This window comes from Corvus brachyrhynchos, unplaced genomic scaffold (genome assembly GCF_000691975.1).
Source record: "Corvus brachyrhynchos isolate BGI_N302 unplaced genomic scaffold, ASM69197v1 scaffold26, whole genome shotgun sequence".
NCBI classification, from domain to species: domain Eukaryota; kingdom Metazoa; phylum Chordata; class Aves; order Passeriformes; family Corvidae; genus Corvus; species Corvus brachyrhynchos.
Window position 1 is genome coordinate 791422 of NW_008239324.1, and position 19616 is coordinate 811037.

The window sequence follows — 19616 nt, forward strand, 5'->3', positions numbered from 1 at the left end:
ACCAAAAAGAACCGATCTCATTTAGGGGCAGATGAAAGAACATGTAAGTTCAGCATGATGTCATGGCTGTTTATGCACTTAAATGGCCCTTTATCATCCACCAGACACAAAATGACTTTCTAAGGCTCCCACTGGACGGATGGTCCGTCTCTGGAATAAATGTTGACAAGTTTTATATCAAACCGTTGATCATTTTCAATTCCCAGCGCAGCCATTTGAGCCCGTGATTAATAACCTCGCAAATCTTATCTGTTTGAAAATAAGAGGAGCTGGGTTTGTTTCCTTCAGATTAGGGTCCAGGGCTTAACAACAGGAAAATTGCCTGCTGAGCTCACTCTGCTTTGCGTGGCACATGGAAGTCCCAAACCCAGAAAATAGAATTTCAGAATGCGCTCAGCGCTCCTATCACAAAGCAAATAAGATACTCCACGAGTGGTGATAACATTGATTCCTGGAGCCTGTGAGCAAGGAATTGTTTGATATCAGGCAGAATAACTGTGAACAGAGAGATAGGCACTTGTACATTTAAATTAAAACACTAATTGGCCGATAAGATGTACCGCAAAAAATAATATCCAGCCTCAAAGTTCCTGGTGGTTTGGCAAACTGGAACGAGAAAGATTTAGGTAGTGAGAGAGAGCGAAATGGGAAAGGAATTTGAGATTTCAGATCTGTGTTTGGCCTGGATACAGCTGATATCCAGCACTGAATCAAAGGGAAAAAAAATCAGAAAAAAACCACCCCAAATTAAAATCCACTGCTACCACATTTCTCTGGGCTTTCCCTGACGTCTGAAAGAGACTCTTACTGTGAGAAGATGCTGGTTTACAGACAGCACAAGGACAAGAATCAAATAAAAAATGGTGTCAAGGTTATGCAGGTATTTGAATTTAACAGAGCCACCAGCTGAAGACAAAAAATTCCTTTAAAATCCACTTTAAAAGCCACTCAAAATCTGCACAGTATGTAAGGTATTACAGAGGATATAAAGCATTCCTAGCACAGTTTGGGCAAAGAAGAGCTCGCCCTGAACCCAAACGTCTTCATCCTTCTCTCCCCAGTTCCCCCACCACATCTTTGCACCTACAACCAAAACTACAAAGAATAATTAAAAAATATTGCCAGACCTTTGCCCTGCAGAAAAAGGGCAGAAAAGAACTAAAAAGGAATTCTTCCCCCTGCAAAAATCAAAGAGTATTCAGCTGAAATACGTTTGGTTTTAAGCAGTCTGGCACGTTGAAATTTTCCCGTGAAATCAAGTGCTGCCTGCCAAGATTTTAATTTATTTTTGAAATGTAGCTTTTTGTCCCAAATAGTCAGTGGGTTTTCTCTTAAAAGAGCTTAGAGTTATTGCAATATTAAAAAGAAAAATTGCCTTGCCTTTGCCTTGCACACAGTGGGCTGCTCACGGGGTCTGGAGATAAGCACTGAGAGCTTTAATTACATCTCCTTAATATAAAATTCTTTGTCTTCCTTTAATTTTACCGCACTTTCATGCAAAGCCAGGGCGGTGCAGTAAACAGAAATTTCTCCTTATGCTTTTTGTTAAGTGAGAACATCAAGGGCCACCAATAACTCACCCAAGTGAGGAAAGGATAGAGCTGGAAAATGAGGCGGATCGTAGAAAAAATCAAATAATCTCTCTGGAAAAAGCAATTTATCCATGTCCTGGCAGATGGCTACAGACAGGGGATTTTGGGATAAATCTCATCTCATAGGAGTCACCTCCCAGGGCCTGGGCCCAACCAGGTTAACACATTTCTCAGGGAAAAAATTTGGAGGTTTTTTATCAATAAAAATTCACTGATTTATTTCTTGTTTAAGAGTGGTGGGTTTCAACCAATGAACTCCCCCTGCCAGCCCAGAAATCCTCAGCAAAGCCCAGATTTCTCTCTGGTTGATGAAAATTTTCTGCTTTGTGACAAAAACTGGTCACTAAAGAAAAAAGGGGGAATGGAGTTAATAAAATTGATGAATCTTGATAAGTTTTTCAGGTGATGAAAAAAAATGCCACATTCCAAATCATTTACAGTCAACAATAAATACATAGGAATGAAATTTAGTGCTGCTGGTTTAATTCTTCCTTTTGCATCATCTGTATTTTCTGATCAGTTAAAATAGTAAAAAAAAACCCAAACCCAGTGTGAATTAAAATGAGTTTTCACTGCCAAACACCACTTTTGTATTAATTTTTTGGTGTGTTTTTATTTACAAAAATAGGATTTTCGTAAATACAAAAATCCTGACAAAATATTAACGGAGAACAAGACAAAGGGGGAAATTGGGTAAATATTTAAGATGCAATTTGCTGGATCATCACTATAGGAGCAGAATCCACCTTTGTGTCACCATGGAATATATTACAATAAAGAAATTAATAAAATTATTATCATTATTATTATTGTTGTTGTTGTTGTTATTGTAATAAATGATTGGCAAATAAATACACTTTAAAACAAACATGTCACACGAAGGAAGCAAATGTGTTTGTCCACGAGAGGTCTCTAGAGCCCTGGCAATCACAGGATATTTCCATGGATTCCGGTGCTCCTGCTTTGAAACGAGACAAATGTTTGGAATTTTGTGTCCCCTCACCAACTCATTGGCTTGTCCCCTCTGGATGTGGAACATTTCGGGCTTCCTCAGCCAGAGGAGGTGGAGGATGGGTGTGGGCAAATGTGTTCAGGACACAAAAAAACCGACATTAGCCCATGGTTATGAGAGCAAATCAGGCAAAGAGAAGCCTTAATGATTCTGGGATTTTGGGATTCCAGTGCTTGTTTACCGCAGAGGGAGAAGGAATTCTTCCTGGTGAACACACCTCACCCAGTGCCAAAGAGTCAGTGGTGGCACTGGTGGCCCTGCAAGCTGGGGACAGGATGGGAGAAGTGTCAAGTCCTTATTTCACAGTTTTGACTGAAGAGCTCGGATGTGTGGGGTTTGTTTGCCAAAGCTGCTCTCCCGGAAAGGAGAGGTTCCTTTAGCAATCCCTCTGCTGAAGCAGTGGGAATTCCCTACAAGCTGCTGATCTTTCTAGGTTGTCAACATTTGCAAGGGTTTGCACAGCTTCACTAGTGAAACCTGAATATTGATTTTGACCTCCTTACCAATCACAGAAGCATAATTTTTTTTTTTTTTTTAGGTTGGAAAAGCCCTTTAAAACCATCAAGTCCAACTGTTTCCCAGCACTGACAAGGTCACCGCTAAACTGTGTTCCCAGGTATCACATCTACATGGCTTTTAAATCCTCTGATGCCTTTTCCTGGTCTTAAAATCAAGAGTCAAACACGGTTAGAAGGGAAAAAGGGATTTTACCTTGGGATTTATTTTAAGGATCCTTAGGTGCACACGTCCAGGTCATATGCATCGAAATGCACCCCACAATGCCCACCCCCAAAAGATCGGGTATATCATTAGAGGTGTTACTAATTAGCAGATCTATCAAAGATTCCCCAATGAGAGGCTCGAGTGAGCCCCCTCCCCAAGGAGCCTTCCCCTGGATGGTTCTATCTTGGTTTACAGAATGTGTTCTGGAGAGGACCTTGGGGTCTGGGACACACTGATCCCTAAATACAAAGCTTCTAAGATGTTTCGTCTCCTGGCTGAACAAACAAGTCCGATCACGAAATACGAAGCTTCTAAGATGTTGAGTCTCCCAGCTGAACAAACAAGTCCAAGAATGCAGGCAAAAAGCACTGAGAATACAGAAGTTGTAAAAAGGTATAACAGGGGTATAAAAAAAAGGCAAAAAATCATCACGGCATCACCTCCAGGGATGGGGACTCCACCTGGACAGCTGTGCCAGGGCTGGAGAACACTTTTACTGAAGGAATTTTCCCAATATCCAACCCAAACCTTCCCCTGATGCAACTGGGGGCCATTTCCTCTTGTCCCATCACTTGTTACCTGGGAGAAGAGACCAACCCACACCTGGCTGCACTCTCCTGCAACAGAATAGTTACAGAAATTACATTTTTACCCAGAACATTCAGAAATCAAATGGAATGCCATTTTGGTTGTATAATTAACACTATTTCTGCTTTAGTCAGTTACTGACCAGGAAGCAGAAGAATTGCCAGATGTTTACAGCACGAACTTTTATAAATCCCATTTCAAGAAGTCTTTATAAAACAAAGATAGTCTGGAAGTATTTGTAGCTGATAATGGGCACATTTGGGGAAAGCTTTGGGGAAAGCATAAACAAGTTTATGTTTCTTTCTGTTTGTCTAAACAACAAACTGCAAACTGTTGGCCAGTCCCAATATTCTTGTGGGATATTGTTTATTCAATCTCAGTAACTGCTGAGTCTACCTAAGATTAAATCTGGTCTCTGCATATCACTCCCTCAAAATACATCTCCTTGCTGAAGAGCTGGAGCCTTCTCAGCACCTGGGGATTCCCCTCACTGCCCTGTCACCAAACTCTAAAGCAGAACATTAAGCAGCTCACTTCAAGAAAAAAACAGAGCTGATTTTGGAACGCTCCATTTCCCTGTGTTAGTGACTGGGAATCACAGAGGGAACAAATGGAGAACCTGAAGGGAAGACAAATGCTGGAATATGCTGGATTAATGCTGGGTTTACCACGTTTGAAAATGCCAGCCACCACTTTTGGCTTGGCCAGCCTCAGTGATTATGGAGTCTCATCAAAGGATGTCACAAGGAGAGCAGAATTCTGCTTTAGAGGAGATTTAAAGAGGAATAAAACCAGTCTTTACCTCTTTTAACACATATTTCACCCATCCCCTGTCACAAGCAGGGCATAAATCTCCCTACCTAATACCTTGGCACATTCTTCCTTGGAAATTTTCCTGCTTGCTTCCCTTCCCAAAAATGGAAACATTTCCCTAAAAGACAAACAGTGAGTGCCTGAGAGCATTCCACTTTTTTTTTTTTTTTCTTTTCTGATTTGTGGACCATTAAAAACGTTCCAGCGGGGATACAGGATACCCTTTAAAATATGGAGATTTCTGCATAGCACATGTGAACTCTTCTTCCTTACTCCCCTTTCATGGAGCCCCAGGGAGCTGCTGGAAATGCCGGCCCTGGGAGATCAAACAAACCCGGGCTCTGTGAATCAGACAGGGGAAACAAATTCAAGAGACAAGGTCCTGGCGGAAACACCCTCCGGAGTCACTGGAGAAGACAAATTGGAAGCGCTGGTCTCGGGAGGCTGAAAGGGGAGAGACAGCGAAACCATCCCGGATTCCTGAGAAGGGAAAGCAGCATCCTGAAGGGAGCAAAAGGCGGATGGGGCGGTGCTCTCCGCTGGGATGCAGAGGAGCTTTCCACGGCATGGATTGTGCTGTGTCAACAGAGCTGCAGCACACGGGAGGCACCGGACACATCTGGGGGCTTTTCTGCTCCGTTTGCCCATCAGCCTGCACAAAATCAGCCAGGGCCCTCCCTCCTCAGTCAGTGGGAATGAATAAAGTGCCATAAATGATAACTTTTCTAGGAAATACTGCTAAACAATGTTAGCAAATAGCATTGAAGTCAGATGTGGTGTGAGTGAGGAAGGATTTAAGCAAAATGAATGCAGAAAAGGATCTCCAGCTAATGAGTTGATATGTGTTCCTTGAGAGAATTGGCCAAGTCCATGCAAGACAGGGTGCAGAGCCACAGCTCATCAGCGAGGCTGGGAAAGCCTGAGGGAGAAAGGATGGTTAGAAATGGGTTTCCATTATCCAGTTTATACCAGTTGCAGAAGAGCCTCAAGAATCAGCAGAGCCTCAAATGTGCTCCAGAGCATCCCTAAAGCTACATGAGCCTTTGAGGCGCTGAAGTCAGGTTCCAGCTGAAACCAGACTCCACAAATCCCTTCCCAGAGCAGAAACATTTGGTGTTCTGGTTGTATCAGGAGTGGTTATCCGTGGGAAACCATCGTGTTTTGGAGATCACGTGTGAACGCAGATCCTGAGTCTTTTTGTGAGCATCACTCCGTGTGTTTTTGTGGAGAGCTGGACTTCCAGTGAGAGGTGTCCCACCCATGGCAGGGGGTTGGAATGAGATGATCTTTAAGGTCCCTTCCAACCCAAACCATTCCATGCTTGTCTTGCATGCTTTGCCAAGATGTCCCTTTCTCTCTGAGACAAATAAAAACCATGGAAATAATGTTTAAGGAACAATTTATCCACAGTTCATTAAGGTGGGGGATAACTGATTTAATCATCACTCGTTTCAGTGCTTTTCCATCATCTCTAGAATACCACACTCTCCAGGAGCAAGGCGCTCCACTAAATATCCATTCAATGCTAACTGAGCTGATCCAGTTGTGACTGTGAAACCCAAAGCCTAGCAGGGATTTGCAGGGAAAACCTTGGGATTTTCATCATGGCATATTCATAATGCACATTAAAACCCAGTGTTCTTCATAGTCCACCACGTCCAACATCATTTTTTGCAGTTTCAACCATTTTACTGGGGGTGATTGTACAGCCTTTACATGGAGCATCACACCCCAGGTATGTACAGAGGGTGCTGCCAGGTTTCATTTACAGGTTTGACCATGTTTGGGGTTTTTTGCAGACTTTCCCCCCCTTTTTCACCTTGCCTGCTCTGTGCCCCACCCCAAAAAGTGCAAAGGATGCTGTAGGTCTGGGCAGAGCCCAGGAGAGGCTGCGAGGGCGTACGGAAGCTGCGAGGAACAGAGAGCAGCCTCTCGGGTTAACAGTTGAAGAATGCTGCTATAGAATTGCCAGACAGCCTCTTCCCCAGAGTTTTCCCGTGGGTAAAAGACAGATCATAGCTCTTCCTTCCCATGAAAGGCACTTTGATCTCCCTTGATGAAATGCTTTATGTATTTTGGGAGTTTAGTGTAATTGGCTGTGATGGCTCAAGGCTCTTCCCCATCCCCTGAACTCCTCTGTGGCGGTGTTTGTTCTGAAAGCCTCACACAGCACACGGCTCCTCCGAGTGCACCACAGATCAAGAGGAGCATATTTATGGCTTTGGGAAAATCTCAGGAGAGATCAGTTAAAATCCTCCTTCTGCATTATGAAAAGCATTTTGTGTGGCTGCTCTGCCCTGCTGGGAGCCAAACTCGTGTCGTCAGGAGCTGCCTGACATGTCCAATTATGAATTGCTCAGCAGTGGCTGCACAAGGGCTCAGTAATGCCTGCTGGGATTTACTCTCAGATGTTTGGGCTGACCATGATGTCAGCCCTGCTGTCACCACCGAGGGTTGCCAGCCCAGCAAAGCAGTGGTGTGGCACCAGCGTGACAGCAGAGCAGAACATTTCTCATCTCCACAGAGATGCACAGCTCTTACACCAGCGTTTAGGCCGAGAAAGTCTTATTTTCTCACCTCTCCATGAATTATGACATTTATTCCCAACTATTGTTTTGGTGTAGAAAGTAGGGTAAACAGGGCTATATCTGCAAAATCACTTATTTTGTTAAAGTAATAGAGGAAGGAAAACATTCCTGGCATTATGGCTTTATCAGCTTATAAACATGTGGTAGAAGCCTACATGCCTTAGAATAACAGCAGGAACAAGAGTGGGAAAGGAAACACTGGGATCTGGATGCTTTAGTAAAGACAACCAGCAGCACAGCCCATTGTGTAACCTCACAGCTTTTCCTACTCCTCACCTCTGCAAAACACTATTAAATATTCTTAAACTTGATTTTATGATTAATTTTTTCATTCTTTATCAACCGATTACCCAGCCCTCTGGCAAAGGACATTTAGGAGTGACAGCAAAAGCAACAAACAGTGGAATTTCCTGTGCTTCATCCGAAAGGGAGGTTTGAAGGTTAAAAAAGGTTATTCAAAAGGTACCAAGTGGGCATCATTTGGGGTGTTTTGCAGAAGGAAAAAATTGTGATCCATCATCCAGATCTCCTTCTGCAGATCCATTTCTAACACCTACAGCAGCCAGAAATCCCTTGCTAGTCCCTGATGTCCCAGGGCTGGGACAAGGACTTCAGCCATGAACCCTCTCCAAGTCTATTGAGCCCAGGGCCATTTCTGGGCTACTTTGACCAAAGCGTTCGGGGTCAGCACTTCAGACATGCTGTCCCCTGCTCAACTATCAGGAAATGTAAGAGGACACTCTGGCTGAGACTGTCACTCCTACTTTCCCTTCTTTATCTTTCCTGGAAAACGGGATAAAAATGTGACATGCTGGGACATGTCAGATCTGCATCTCCCCCCCCATCCTGCGGATGAGGAATAAAAAGGTCATTCACCACTCAGCATATTTGGAAAGTCTCTCGTGCACAGAGCAGACACCTCCAGATGTCTCCATCAGTGACGTTATTTATAAGTGGACCAAGCAGCTTGTTAGGCTAATTGCTCCTGGAGGGATTTAACTCCACTGAGGGAGCCTGAACAGGGCTCAACTGTTCCAGAGCATTTGCTGCCACTCCTCTCTTTGATTTACACCCCTCATAAAATTTTATGGCCAGATTAGAATGAACTTCACTTGCACTACAGTTTAATAAAATTTTTTTTATGCTGAATAAAAGCAAAAATCAATGCGGTAATTAATGACAGCTTTAATGAGGAGAGGAAAATACCTCAAAAGGGGAGACCCAAAAAACCCCCCAGGACAGATCTCTTTGGAGACTTCGCTTCAGACACCTGAGCTTGGAGGCTGTTGGGAGAGCAACAATAAAGGAGTCACAATTTAGGGAAGAGCAATTTTGGATGGAGAAAGAGCGAAGTGACTTTTTATGGCAGATGTGAGGGAGTTGGGGTTCCTGCAAATGGGAGAAGGGAGTGAGTGGTTATCAGTCACTTTGGCTGGAATGTCTTTGAGTCGTTTGGCTGCTGAGCATGTTCTTGACCACTTTTGAAATAATTAGTTGCTTTGCAGAGATAATTTGGCCACACAGTGCATTTCTGCTGATAAATTACAGAGCTCCCTGGGCTACACTTTGCTTCACCAACTGTAAAGCTACAACATAAATCCAAACCGAAAAAAGACCTTTTTTCTTCCTTTCTTTCTGCCAGTGAAATACAATGTCACTGAAAATGGCCTTTCTAGCTCTACTGTGAACACATGAAAAATCGCAAGAAGGAAGGAGAATAAATAAGCATGGTAAAATATTTACCATTCTAGACATCAGTAGCCAAGGGCAGATTGATGGGAAATGCTCTGTTTGGGGCTGACAGCCTTTAAATGACCTCTTTACAAGGCCTGAATCCTGAAATTCAACATGCAGGGGAGCTCCGGGGGGACGTGCAAGGATTTGGTGGGAGCGTTTTGCCGTGTCAGGCGCTGGCCCACCGACAGCAGCAGGAATTGCAGGTGTTCCCTGTTCCCAGATGCTGGGAAAGCAGCTCATCCCACCGAGGCTCCAGCTGCCCGCCTTCACGTAGATCACATGCTACATTTCACTTCTGGCCAGGGCTCACCTCCATTTATTGCTTTTTTGGCTCAAAATTAATCCTTTCAGGCTGCAGAAGCACTTCCCAAGATGGATTTTTCCACCGAGGAAGGAGCCGCAAGTGAAGGACCACTTCATATGGTCAAAGCGTGGGGCTTGGGAGATTTATTTTAAATTAAATAAGTTATTCCATGTGTCCTGGACACAAGTTTGCTATAAAGTAATTTGAAATCCAGGGAGAAAACCCCCCCGACAGTCAATTTTTTCAGTCCTTGGAGCTGAAATACCCTACCAGTAGTTCATCACCTGGCAAATAAACCTGCCAGCTCCAAACTTTATTAATCATTTTCTGTACCCTGCTTGAACTTTTCCCAACTGAACTCAGGAGTGCTCTAATTCTCCACCCACTGGTAGCAAAAGAAACAAGTAAAGAGGACAAAGCGAGAGTGACGAAGGCTTCGTCTCTGCCTCCTCCACTGCAGGAACATGAACTTCCAGTAATTTGGGGACACACCTGCCTTTTCCCCACAGCATCCCTACTTCTAGCCCAGTTTCTGGAATTAGGAAACAGCCAGACCAATCCCTTCCTTGATGGGATGGCTTTTTAATTTTTGGCCTGAACAGGGAATTTTTTTTTACAGTGATTTCTCATTCCAGAGTCATAATTAACAATTTTTCTCATCATCTGCATGCTCTGACACCTCCAAAACCTTGCTTTATTATGTGCCCGTCTTCCACCTTCTAAATGTTAATGTTTTAGCCTGCAAGAAATAAGTGAAGGGGAAAGAGATAACAAGAACTCCACAGAAAAAAGGAACAGATGTTCCTGAGATCATAGCAAAACAAGCCACACACTTAATAGGAACAAACTGTGATATATAACATTGTTATTTTTCTAACCTTTCTAAAATTACCTATTTGACTGATTTCTTAGGTGTAAAAAGAGGCATAAGGCCTTCCCTCCTGTCAAAGTACCATTGTCTGGAGTAATTTAGAAGCACCCTGTTTCAGCACCTCGAGACCACGAGAGCACAGACAGATTTAAGACATCTTTGGGTTTGTGCAAGGCTCACAAGAATGTGGCTCTTAATACCACTGTAACTGGAGGAGTGTTTATAGAGGTCCAACTAAAATCCAGAGCTCTGAATCAATGCACTCAGAAGTCAGCTTGGCACATCCAGAGGTGGTTTGGGGTGGACGGAGGGGCACAGCACCCGCACCTGTTGGGGTGCAGCTCAAGAGCACAAGTGCAGAACAGGGATGAGGTTAGAAATTTGGGAATGGGAATCTCTCACAGCTGCAGGAGATAAGATCAGCCTGTTACAGCACACCAGGCTGCTGCTTGCAGCATCCCAGCCTTGTTCAGAGATGCATCCCAAACTGGGATATGCGTGTCACATATACAGGCGGAACCATTTTATATTCATGCATCCATTAAGCATATAAAGCTCTTGTAGCAACAGGTGTAAGGACTGCCTCAGAAAGGAAAAACTGTCCATTAAATTCTATTAAAGTCTCCTCCAGTGTCAGCCTAAGCAGGGATTATAAAAACACAAAGATGTGCACTCAGATTTCCTTATTTTCTGAAATGGAATGGTGGCACTATTAACTATAAGGCATCTTTCCTTAATTTCTCCTCTCCAGACCTTCCACTTCATTATATTTAATATATATCTTAAGTGTGTTCAATTTTCAGTATTTAATAGCCATCTAAGTAGGGAATACACTGTGGGCTACCTTGGGCCAGTGACTGTCGTGGATACTGTGGTTAAAAAGGCACCCATGAAGGAATGATGAGGAATTCAGATCCCTTTCTAAACTGGATTACCAGACCCTGGCTTAAGTTCAGACAAGGGAAAATCATGTTCGTACCACTTATTTCACTGGCCATTAATGCTATTCCTAGAGGACACCTCATCTAGATGTGATTTCTCCTGCTCCTTCCACTTCATGTTTTACACAGTCATAGACATAACTATCAAATCCGTGCAGTTTCCTGTAACAGGTTTTTCCCACGTTTTAATGACTATAACAACCAGAGGGTTCAGAAATACACAGTTTTTATTTCAAAAACAAATCTTAGAGAACAGAGGAGCTGCTAAATTGGGTCAGAGATCCACAGAGCCTGAGGTCCTGGTTGTCACGGTGGGGAGCAGCTGGCAATTTAGGGAAAACACCAAAGCACAGAGCATGGAGTGATCCTTCGCAGTGCACTCCTCCTGCAATCAGACTTCCTTCAAATTGCCTCCAGACCACCCTGGTTAGCAACCACTGAAAGCTGCACTAACAAAAATGTATCTCATTTCTCTCCAAATCCTTTAATACCCTCGACCTCCCCAGCATCCTGTGGTGAGTTCCACACTCAAACCAGTGTGTTTTTTTGCAGGGAATTATACTTTTTTTGAAAGCTGCTGCTTGCTAACATTTCTGGGACAAGCTTGAAAGTGATCATGGAGGAGAGCCTTTGGTGGCAGGGTCAGGTCCTTCTGTTTTGGAACCAAGCTGCAGATTTGGAACCGGCTGGGCGGCCTCATCCCTGTGGGAAGAGAGGCAATGCTAAGTTGGCGTCTCGTGGCAAGGAGGAAGAACAACACCCCCACCCTTTCATTTCTACCATGGGGTTGATCTGGAAGCAGATATGGGATCGAGCCAACAGGAATTGTGTCAGCACTGCCAAATGAAGACTCCCTGGGGTGGCTCCAGAGCTGGATGGGACTGTCTGGACTTGCAGAGCGTGTCCTGTTTGGGTTTTATCTGAGGCTTTCCCTGCTGGGTCATTTCCTCCACCAGGCAGGTTCGGACAGCCAGAGAGGGGAGGGAGCAGTTACCTGGCAGCAGCAGCAGGTTCAAGTTCACCCAGCAGGTATTTTGCACTCTTGGCCTGCTTAATGTTCTTTAAATGTGTCTGGTTTTCAGAAGGAGCTGAGCTCTGCATCTCCTGAAAGTCATTTATGGCATTTCCTCTGACAGCCAAGGATTAGTGTTTATTTTAAAAAGCAAACTAAATGTAAACAACAACATTTGCCTTTTTCTTTCATGAAAGCAAAGACTCCATATGGAAAAGACTCCAATGTTCTTTGTGAATATAATTTTGCCCCTAACGGAGCCATTCCTGTGGGGATTTTCTGAACATTTATCTGTTCAAATAAATCTTGTCCACACACATCCTTGAGTGAGCAAGTTTCACCATGTAAACAGCCTCTGTTTGGGGCAGAGGACTCTTTATTTCTATAATGGGACAGATTTTCTAAATAAGAGAGCATCGAGAATGGACCATCCTGCAACTGATAAACCTATATGGAAACCTATATAAAACCCACAGAAAGCTAGATAACAAACAAATTGGCTGCACCCATGAAGTGCTTGTGCAATCATTCCTTTTCAAATAATATATAGAGTGTTTGTCAACTTCATAAACACATTAAGCACTAAAGGAACAACATTTTTTACATCACGTGAAAAAAAATCTGTGCGTATTGCTTCAAATATCTATGGAGACACAACCATATAAGTCAATATAGGAGGATGGGAGTTCTTTACCTCTTCCTGCCTGTCATTATTTTACCTGTAATAAAATTCAACCAGGCCCCAGCCTGGTGTTAACCCATTCAGTTGGAAATCTGCAATGCACTCGTGGAAAACTCCATTCCCTGTCAGGCCATTGTACACCACGGGACAGGTCTGCTCATCCAGAGCTGCAGAAACATCAAAGCTCTTGCCACCTTGGAGAAGAGTGAAAAAGGAAACAATGTCACTGACCTTCAGGAGTATTTTATCTCAAAATTCGCACTGTTATTTTTGCATATGGGGGTTTTTATGCATTTCTGGAGAGTAATAGTTCTGTCTGCTTTGTAAATCAAGTAAACTGATCAACCATATTTCCAGCTGAATCCACCTCATAACAGATGTTTTGAAACCCCCAGAAAAAGTCTGGGTTTTCCCCCCATTCCATGCTCTGGGAAAAATCCAGTTCGGGTTTTCCCCCCCCCCCATCCTGTATTCCGGGAAGAATCCAGTCCGGGTTTTCCCCCATTCCGTATTCTGGGAAAAATCCAGTCCGGGTTTCCTCCATGCCATATTCTGGGAAGAATCCAGTCCGGGTTTTCCCCCATTCCGTGTTATGGAAAATTCCAGTCCGGGTTTCCCCTCATTCCCTATCCCATGAACAATCCAGTCCGGGTTTTCCCCCATGCCATATCCAGAATATATATTTTATGTGGATTAATATGAGCAACAGTCACCACAAACAGAACCTGGAACTCTCCCTCTGGAACCTGCAGCCCTGCTCCTGCAGTGGACACATTTCACCCAGGACACACCACACCTATGATTTAATTTAAGCAGGGAAGTGCCCATGGCAGGGGTGTTGGAACCAGAGGATCTTCAAGTCCCTTCCAACCCAAACCAGGATTTTAGGGTTCTAAGTTGATTTCTCAGGTGAGAATGTGAGGTGATGCATTCCCCAAGATCACATGGACTCCCACTGAATAGTCTTTCCTCCGCTGAAGGAACTGCATCCCTGCAATGAAGGCAGATGTAGCTGGACTGTGTTGAGCTTACCAGCAGTAAAACTGACTCCATACTCATCCTGGATAATCCCATCCTCAGCCATCTCAGCCAGGGAGGCGTTGGACCACTCAATGCCAGCCTTCCTCCCATCAGGAAAAAACACATAACCTACACTGAGGCTGAAGGGGAGAGGAAAGGAGCAGATTTAAATTTCAACCAAAACTCAAAAACACCAGCCAAGAGAATTGGAATTGTTCAACCCGGGGAAGAGAAGGCTCTGGGGAGACCTTAGAGCCCTTTCCAGAGCTTAAAGGGGTTCCAGGAAAGCTGGAGAGGGACTTTGGAAAAGGGCATGGATAAGGAAAATGGCTCCCCACTGCCAGAGGGCAGGGATGGATGGGATATTGGGAAGGAATTCTTCCCTGTGAGGATGGTGAAGCCCTGGCACAGGGTGCCCAGAGAAGCTGTGGCTGGGCCCTCTCTGGAAGTGTCCAAGGCCAGGTTGGACAGGTCTGGGAGCAACCTTGGGGCCACGGATATGGGTCTTTCATACTCTGGATGCAAAGCACACCAGTCAACAAGGCAGGGCTCCCTGTGGAATGCAGACTACAGTCAGGCACACCTTCTCAAACAGCTGGAAGTGCCCAATTTGTACCTCTAAATCATCCAGACAGTCACACAGGCAGCTGCACCAGCCTTCAGTCATTGAATGGGAAGGAAACAAGGGAAGGTAAAAGCCATCCTGGTGACTAACTGCAAATGAAAAACTGGGAGCAGGGAGCATGAGGGCATGGATGGAAATTGGGCTGTGCAGGTACAAAGCAAGAATGTGCACACAGGTGTCCTGTAGTGCAGCTTTTGTCACCTTAAAGATGAGTGGTTTTTTAGCAACATAAAGTTCTTTGGTCACTCACTGAGTTGTGGTAGCTGGCATATTAATAACTGTTAAATGTGCTGCAGTCCCATCCTGGAAGAGAAAGACAAAGCAGCCAAAGTCATGCAGACTCGTTTCGGAGGGTCCTTCACCAGCTGGACCAAGAAAACACTGGATATAACTCAGCTTATGCAATGTGCTATGGCTTCATACTTTAAAAGCCTCTCACTACATCTTCCATGAAAATCTGGCTGCAAACAAATCCAGGAATATAAACCAAACATGTTCAGGACAAATTAAGGACAATGGGGACAACAGGAAGTCCACAGCAAGAGGACATAGGAGGGAAACAAAGCCTGCAAAGGAGTACAAAACTGATGTACTTTGACCAGACTTCTTTTCTAACCTGTATTAGTTTATGTCTGGGAGCAGCAGATAGGGAAAATATTAAGAAGGAACTGGAATCTCCTAGTTTTACTAATTTCTCTTCCATCCTTGGGTCTGGAACCCTTCATGCTCCACTTGGGCTGCTCTGAGGCAAATTGAAGCCTCCTCTGTGATGCTATAAATGTACAGACACTCAGGGTAAGAGGACTCCAAACTTCAGTCTGCAATAAACTTCTTAACGAAGTCAGCTGGCTTTTAATTAGGGGCAGAACAGCCACAGTCACTGTGAGTCCTGAATAACTGAAGAACAGGGAGAGGTTGCTACCTGGTTATACGTTGTGGTGCCAAAGCTCAGTCTTATTAAAAGGTACACAGGCACGTGATAAATCAGATTTGCACAGAAGTGGGATTTTCCAAGCTGTGCTTTTGTGCTGGCCCCATATATCTGGGAAAAGAACTTTTATTCAGAATTCAGGCTAAACCCTTGTAATGCTGCCTATAATAGAGAGTTTTGCTTCACGCCTGGCTTGGCAAAGGAAATGCCTTTTCAGGAGCATCTGCTGGGTTTGGCTGGCAGCTGGCAGGGCCAGCCCTCAGCCTGTCCCTGGGCTGTGTGCCCCCAGCAGCCACAGCCCTGCCTCTCCTGCACACAGCAAAGCAGAGAATTATTGCTCAGCACAGGCAGAAATATTTGCTGACTGCTGTCACGAAGGCTTAGGATGCCTCAAACACCTCAGGCTTCCCATTAATGGGAATCAGCACTGCAGCAACTCCATGAAGTGCTGGGTACTTGCAGCAGCTGAGAAACTCTCCTGTAAAGCTACCTGCCGAATTTTTCTTTAAAAAGCCAAAATGAACCATTTCCAGTTATCAAAACAAGTTTTGCTTCAATCAGCGTAACAAAATCTCAGTTTTTATACACATAGCTCTGCTTTTGAGAGCTGCTCCTGACACTGATCTGGGCTAATGGTGCCACCACGAGCACCTCTGATTGTACACCACGGATGCTCCCAACTCCTTATTTATGGGTACTTAAATATGCCTGAAAAGGTCAGAAATATTTCCTGGTTAAGTAGCACATTGCCCTGTTAATACCTACTTCAAAGTGTGCCAAAATCATGACATAGCGGTAAATGTCAGCCCAATTCCGGATACCTGCAAAAGAAAGAACAAAATCCCCCAACCTGAAGTTCACCATTCCTGGGAAGTGTGAACAAACAGGACCTGAGTTGGCATTAACTTTGGATAAAGAAATACCCAGTAATTGATAACGTGGTAAGCAATGTACATCCCCAAAATAGTGATGGTATTTCCTCTGGAATGCCTTAACTTCATGCCCAGGCGTTGTCCTGGTTATTTTAGCAGATAATCCTCAGTCTCGCTGCCCTGCCAGTGCCAGCTACAGTGCAGGTATTCCCAAGGGAGGGAATTCTTTCCAGTGCTGTTACCATAGGAGTGGCTCCGAACGCCTCTGAGGGAAAGTTCCATTTTCCCATGATTTTCTATGTCAATCTCTCCAACAGACTGGCCCCACTGCTCGTGTCGGAAATGCCGTTCCCTTTGTCTGGAAGAAAGAAAAGAGTGGATCAGCACAGACAAGATCTCCAGGTCTCCTCAAGAAGCCTTGATGCCAATCTGATGGATTTATATCCCAAAATGAAGGAACTTTCAGAGCATCTGGACCATGGCTAGCCCAGATTTTACACATCAGCAATCACTTCTACATCTCCCAGTTATTACTACATGATGAGACACCTGAGAATAAAACAACAGCAAATTCTCACCCTGGCAGACTATAAAATCACCCTTTGGTTGAAGAAATGCTGGGCTGCCAAACAGCTGCTGCTCAGAACTCAGCAGGTATCACCAAAACCCACACATTATTGATATACATAATTTCTGCTTCTATTTGGACAACATATTCTTGATGCTCATATTTTCAGCTCTCCAGAGCTTGTATAGTAATTCAAACACCCACTTCAGCTTGTTTTTCACAGGGTTATATTCCTTTCCTTAGATATACCTGGACCACTGATTTTGGAAGCTGGCTAAACCAATGAAAAAAGAATAAAAAATATTCCTGATGCTGAAGGTTTCACCCCCATCCTTCACCACATGAAGGAAGATCCCACCCGTGAGCAGGATCCCCCGGGTCTGGTGTGGCATTGAAAACAGGAGCCATGTCCTTTATTAAAACACTTCAAATTTAAACCCACCTTCTAAAATCTTCCACCAACTACAACACACAACAGACCTTGAAGAGATCTGTAGAAAAAAATTATTATTAATCCCAGAAGACATTGATCTTGCCTCTCACTTTTTGACCTTCTGGAAGAGCTTGATAGTCCACGGCTCCTGGGCTAAAGCACGAGCAAATGTGCTGGGGTTACTGTCAACATTAAAGTTAAAAACTTCTGTGGAGTTCTCCCAACTAGGAAAAAAGAGGGGAAAAAAAAGACATTATTAGCATCCAGATCATGCTAGGCCAAGTTGTACCTTGCTACTTTGACAGTGGAAATCTTTGTATTTTTTTTGAAAATTCTGATTTTCACCATTTTAAATGAGCCATGAGCTCACTGTACCTCCCAAAGCAAAGATTAAACACTTACTGCAAAGAGAATTTAACTGGTACGAGTTCTCCTTCCTCTTCAGTCCACTGCTGTCTGAAGGGTCCTTTCCTGCAAGGCAAAGCACTATAATTTTATATCACTCCTAAACAAACAACCAAATGTTTCTTATGTGTTTGGCATCGGATGGAATAGGAGACACTGCAGAAGAATCTATAATACTATACCCTACCAGATATGATTTCATTCCTTTAAAATCAAAGTATGTCAGTTACCAAACAGCTTTTGGTTCAAGTTGGTTAAATATGTTTCCAGATAGTGCTGAAAAAGCCTTGGTTTTAAGTATAGATAAATGACATTAGGGAGTGCTGCAATACCTGAGTAATCCATCAAAATTTATTTTCCAGCACATTTGGGGCTCCAAGTATTCCATAGTGAGCCCTCCTCCACTCCAGATCTCTTCGGATTCATCTCTCACCATCATGTTTGGATGCTGTGGGTGCTAAAAAGAGGAAACATTTCAGGAAAATATTTGCTTTATTCAATTGTGATGATGCTACAAAGTAGTCTTGTTATACTAAATATTACTAAAAACCCAAAATAATGCACATCAATCCTATATCTTCCCCCCCCCCCCCCCCATATTCTGCAAATAGGATTTCTCCTGCTTTTTCCAGTCATGGCTACTTAGTGAAACAGATTTGTGAACATAAAGAGAGTTGAGTGCAAAGGGATTTATGTCAGGTCTTCTCTCCTTCTTTACTATGTAGCCAGCTCTTAACAGAAAAAGAAAATCCACAGGCAAAAATGTGATTAATTATATCTGATTAAGCTTTCTTTTCAGCCAGAATGAAGCAGATGTGCATAAAACTCCCTAAAAGCTTTCCCTTCTCTTTCAAAGAGGCAATTCCAAATGGTTTTATAGCATTAAAATGAAAAAAGGGGGGAAAACCAACCATAAGCAGAAAATGGAACTCATTAACCATGTGCTGCACCTTATTGGAAATACTGGATGCTCAAATTCTTCCTGGGGGATTTAATAAGCCACTTTTCAGAAAATATGTGGTTTTGTGCACATTATGGGAAAGGGGAACGAGTGTCAGATCCTACTGAAAAAGGGACATACCCAGTACTCTGGCCAGTTCTTCCACTGCCTTTAGACACAGCACTGGTGTCTTACTGGTGTGAAGATGCAGAGAACATTAATTTTGGCTTGGGATCCTATCACAGGCTCAAGACGGGAGTTAAAAACTGCTCCTGAACATCACCCCACATCCAGCACTTACTTCGAACTCCCCTATCCCATCCAGCCTCAGGAAGAGCCACATCTCACAGAGGCCTGCGGGACGCCTGGCAAGGCGAGCGATCACAAAGGTCTTGTTGGTCTCTGCAAAGCCAGTGAAGTACAAGGAATCGAGCGCCTGAGGAGAGGGAAATGGATTTCAGCTCTAGCTGGAGGCAGGAAAGGGAGAAGAGTAGGTCAGCAATCTTTTGTTTTCCATAGGCTTCCTCTCAGGGATCAAATTTTACTTTCACTTTTTGTACTTCATAGCAGGCACCCCGAGAACAGCCAGAGACCTTTGCAAGCAGCAGTGAAACATCAGTCAAAAGACAAGAGAGCTCGAAAAAATGGGGTTGGGCAGTGAGGGCTGCCAGGCACCAGGACGCAGGGAACGGGAGTACCTGAGGGATTGCCAGGGGGATGCAAGGTGCTGGAATGCAGAGGATGCAGTGGGGTGAAGGTGGAGGTGGTGTAGGTCCAGGGAAGATTGAGTCCAAAGGGGAAAGGGTGTTCTGAGGGAACGTGGGGATGCTGAGGATGGAAGTGCCAGGGATGAGTGAGACAGAAATGCCAGGGAATGGGAATAGGGTATCGCAGAAGCGGGTCCCGGGGAAGGCGGTCTCAGGATCGGGGATCCCAGGCCACTCACGTGGGGGTCGGCG

At 44.2% G+C, this 19616-nt stretch overlaps 1 protein-coding gene across 1 annotated transcript; it reads right to left on the reverse strand.

Annotated features, from left to right (window-relative positions):
- Nucleotides 1-11378: 11378 nt before the first annotated feature.
- LOC108448359 lies at nucleotides 11379-19610 on the reverse strand. Its single transcript, XM_017741083.1, has 11 exons — nucleotides 19604-19610; nucleotides 18959-19093; nucleotides 18050-18174; nucleotides 17715-17783; nucleotides 17423-17536; nucleotides 16554-16669; nucleotides 16205-16260; nucleotides 14759-14811; nucleotides 13896-14023; nucleotides 12901-13057; nucleotides 11379-11871 (listed from the first exon to the last, which is right to left on the reverse strand). The coding sequence occupies exons 2-11, from the start codon at nucleotides 18998-19000 to the stop codon at nucleotides 11784-11786; spliced, it is 948 nt and encodes a 315-aa protein (XP_017596572.1). The 5' UTR covers nucleotides 19001-19093; nucleotides 19604-19610; the 3' UTR covers nucleotides 11379-11783.
- Nucleotides 19611-19616: the final 6 nt, after the last annotated feature.